At 32.1% G+C, this 1,722-nt stretch overlaps 1 protein-coding gene across 2 annotated transcripts; it reads left to right on the top strand.

Annotated features, from left to right (window-relative positions):
* LOC109334053 lies at window positions 1-1,522 on the top strand. Of its 2 annotated transcripts, none has more exons than XM_019569629.1 (2): window positions 1-245; window positions 808-1,522. In XM_019569629.1, the coding sequence occupies exon 2, from the start codon at window positions 818-820 to the stop codon at window positions 1,397-1,399; it is 582 nt and encodes a 193-aa protein (XP_019425174.1). In that variant the 5' UTR covers window positions 1-245; window positions 808-817; the 3' UTR covers window positions 1,400-1,522. The 2 variants fall into 2 exon arrangements, with proteins under 2 accessions (XP_019425174.1, XP_019425173.1); XM_019569628.1 differs by having other exon boundaries at window positions 2-141; window positions 808-1,520.

Below are 1,722 nucleotides of genomic sequence, written 5' to 3'. Positions count from 1 at the left end.
TCAGCTCCTTTGGGGTGTTCTGGTTCTCCATAAATCTATCATAAGCTAAGACCCCTTCAAACACACAGAGGCAAGGAAAAGTTTTGGACTCATGAAATAGAAGGACTCTTGTCAACTTCAATTTGGTATTAGAACCAGAAGTTACTAGTCTCTACTTTCAACTTCTTTTTTGCCATATTGCAAGGGGGAAACTGCTTAGAATCAACATAAAGTTGGGTCTTTTGAGCTTCTGATTCCAGAAAAAGGTATATTCTTGTTTTCCAATTATGAAATATCATATCTCATTTTTCTTAATTGAGGAATTTCTTTATATATAGGCTGAACAATAGTTACACACTTCATAGGGTACAGGTACCTACCTCACTCACTTGTTAAGCAATTACTTATTTTTTATATTAATTTTACGAAATCTTCTTTTTTGATGAACCCGTTGCATGATACTTAGTACAATGATTTGATACACAACATGCAAGATAAATGATGTAATTATGTAACTATAGTTTTAGGTAAGTACATGGTATATACTATATAATTATATAGTTGGTCACTTTTTATATCATTATTATAAGACTTAACCAATACATAACATATGGTCATCGAACCCGTTATGGGATACATAAACTAAATAATGTAACCATGTCACTATGTGTTGATGTTCTCTCCCCAAGTCAGAACTCAACTTGTTACTCTTTTTCTTCTGTTTTTTTTACATTTATATTATAAAAATACAATCTGATTTTGGAGGAAACCAAATTTGAACCCAATCTATTCTTCTCTAAAGATTTTACTCTGATTTGGGATATGTAGGAAGTGATTAATGGAGGATAAATATAATATAGTTAAGCAACACAGTGAAATATGGAGATCCTTGAGAGATGGAGAGTTTGAAGAAGAAGAAGTTTGGTCTATTATAAAAGATAATATACCTAATTACAAGTCCAATGACAAAGATTACTCTCCTCTTTCTGTTCCTAGGACCCTTCCAAGTGCAGCAACAATGATTCCAAGGACTAGTACTAACAATAATAGTGCTTGTTCTTCTCATGAAATCAAGGTTCTTCAGCAATCAGTTCCTCTCAACATTCCTGAAAGGGCAATGATTTATAGGAATAATAAGCAAAACAAGGATGTTTCAAGGTTTGGTCATGATTATGATTTATATCATTGTTTTGATGGTGGAGAAGATAGTGATGATGAAGAAGAGGAATTACATAATGATAATGATGATGAGTATGGTCCTAAGGTTCCACCACATGAGTTTATTGCAAGAAGGCTTGCTATGAGTCAGATATCATCATTTTCAGTTTTTGAAGGTGTTGGGAGAACCCTCAAAGGTAGAGATCTTAGCAAAATGAGAAATGATGTTCTCTTAAGAACTGGTTTCCTTGAATCATTGTGAATTGTGATGTGTAGTAGGAGGGAGCCTTTAGTTTCATGGTTGTATTGTAAGGGTTTATTTGCAAATTAAATTTCAAATGAAAATAAAGATGAAGAAAACTTCCTGACAAATGTAATTCATGATTCTCAAATATTCTCTTTTTCTATCATCTTTTCAAAATTCAACTCGCAAATAGATCATCCTAAAATAGAAGAATCATTTAGCTATTTACCTTGGAAAAGCAATGAAACAACTTGGATGTAGAAAGTTAGTGATTTCAATCTGGTACTAAGTGAAATTTATGGTATATGATGTTGATTAGAGTATTTATACACATATATAAT

The sequence above is a fragment of the Lupinus angustifolius genome, chromosome LG19 (genome assembly GCF_001865875.1).
Source record: "Lupinus angustifolius cultivar Tanjil chromosome LG19, LupAngTanjil_v1.0, whole genome shotgun sequence".
Taxonomy (NCBI): domain Eukaryota; kingdom Viridiplantae; phylum Streptophyta; class Magnoliopsida; order Fabales; family Fabaceae; genus Lupinus; species Lupinus angustifolius.
The sequence above is the reverse complement of the archived record's forward strand: the minus strand, read 5'-3'. Positions and strand labels throughout refer to the sequence as shown.

What these genes read in the sequence shown, in the direction of transcription:
- LOC109334053 (XM_019569629.1), top strand. Translation starts at nt 818, where the DNA reads ATGGAGGATAAATATAATATAGTTAAGCAACACAGTGAAATATGGAGA.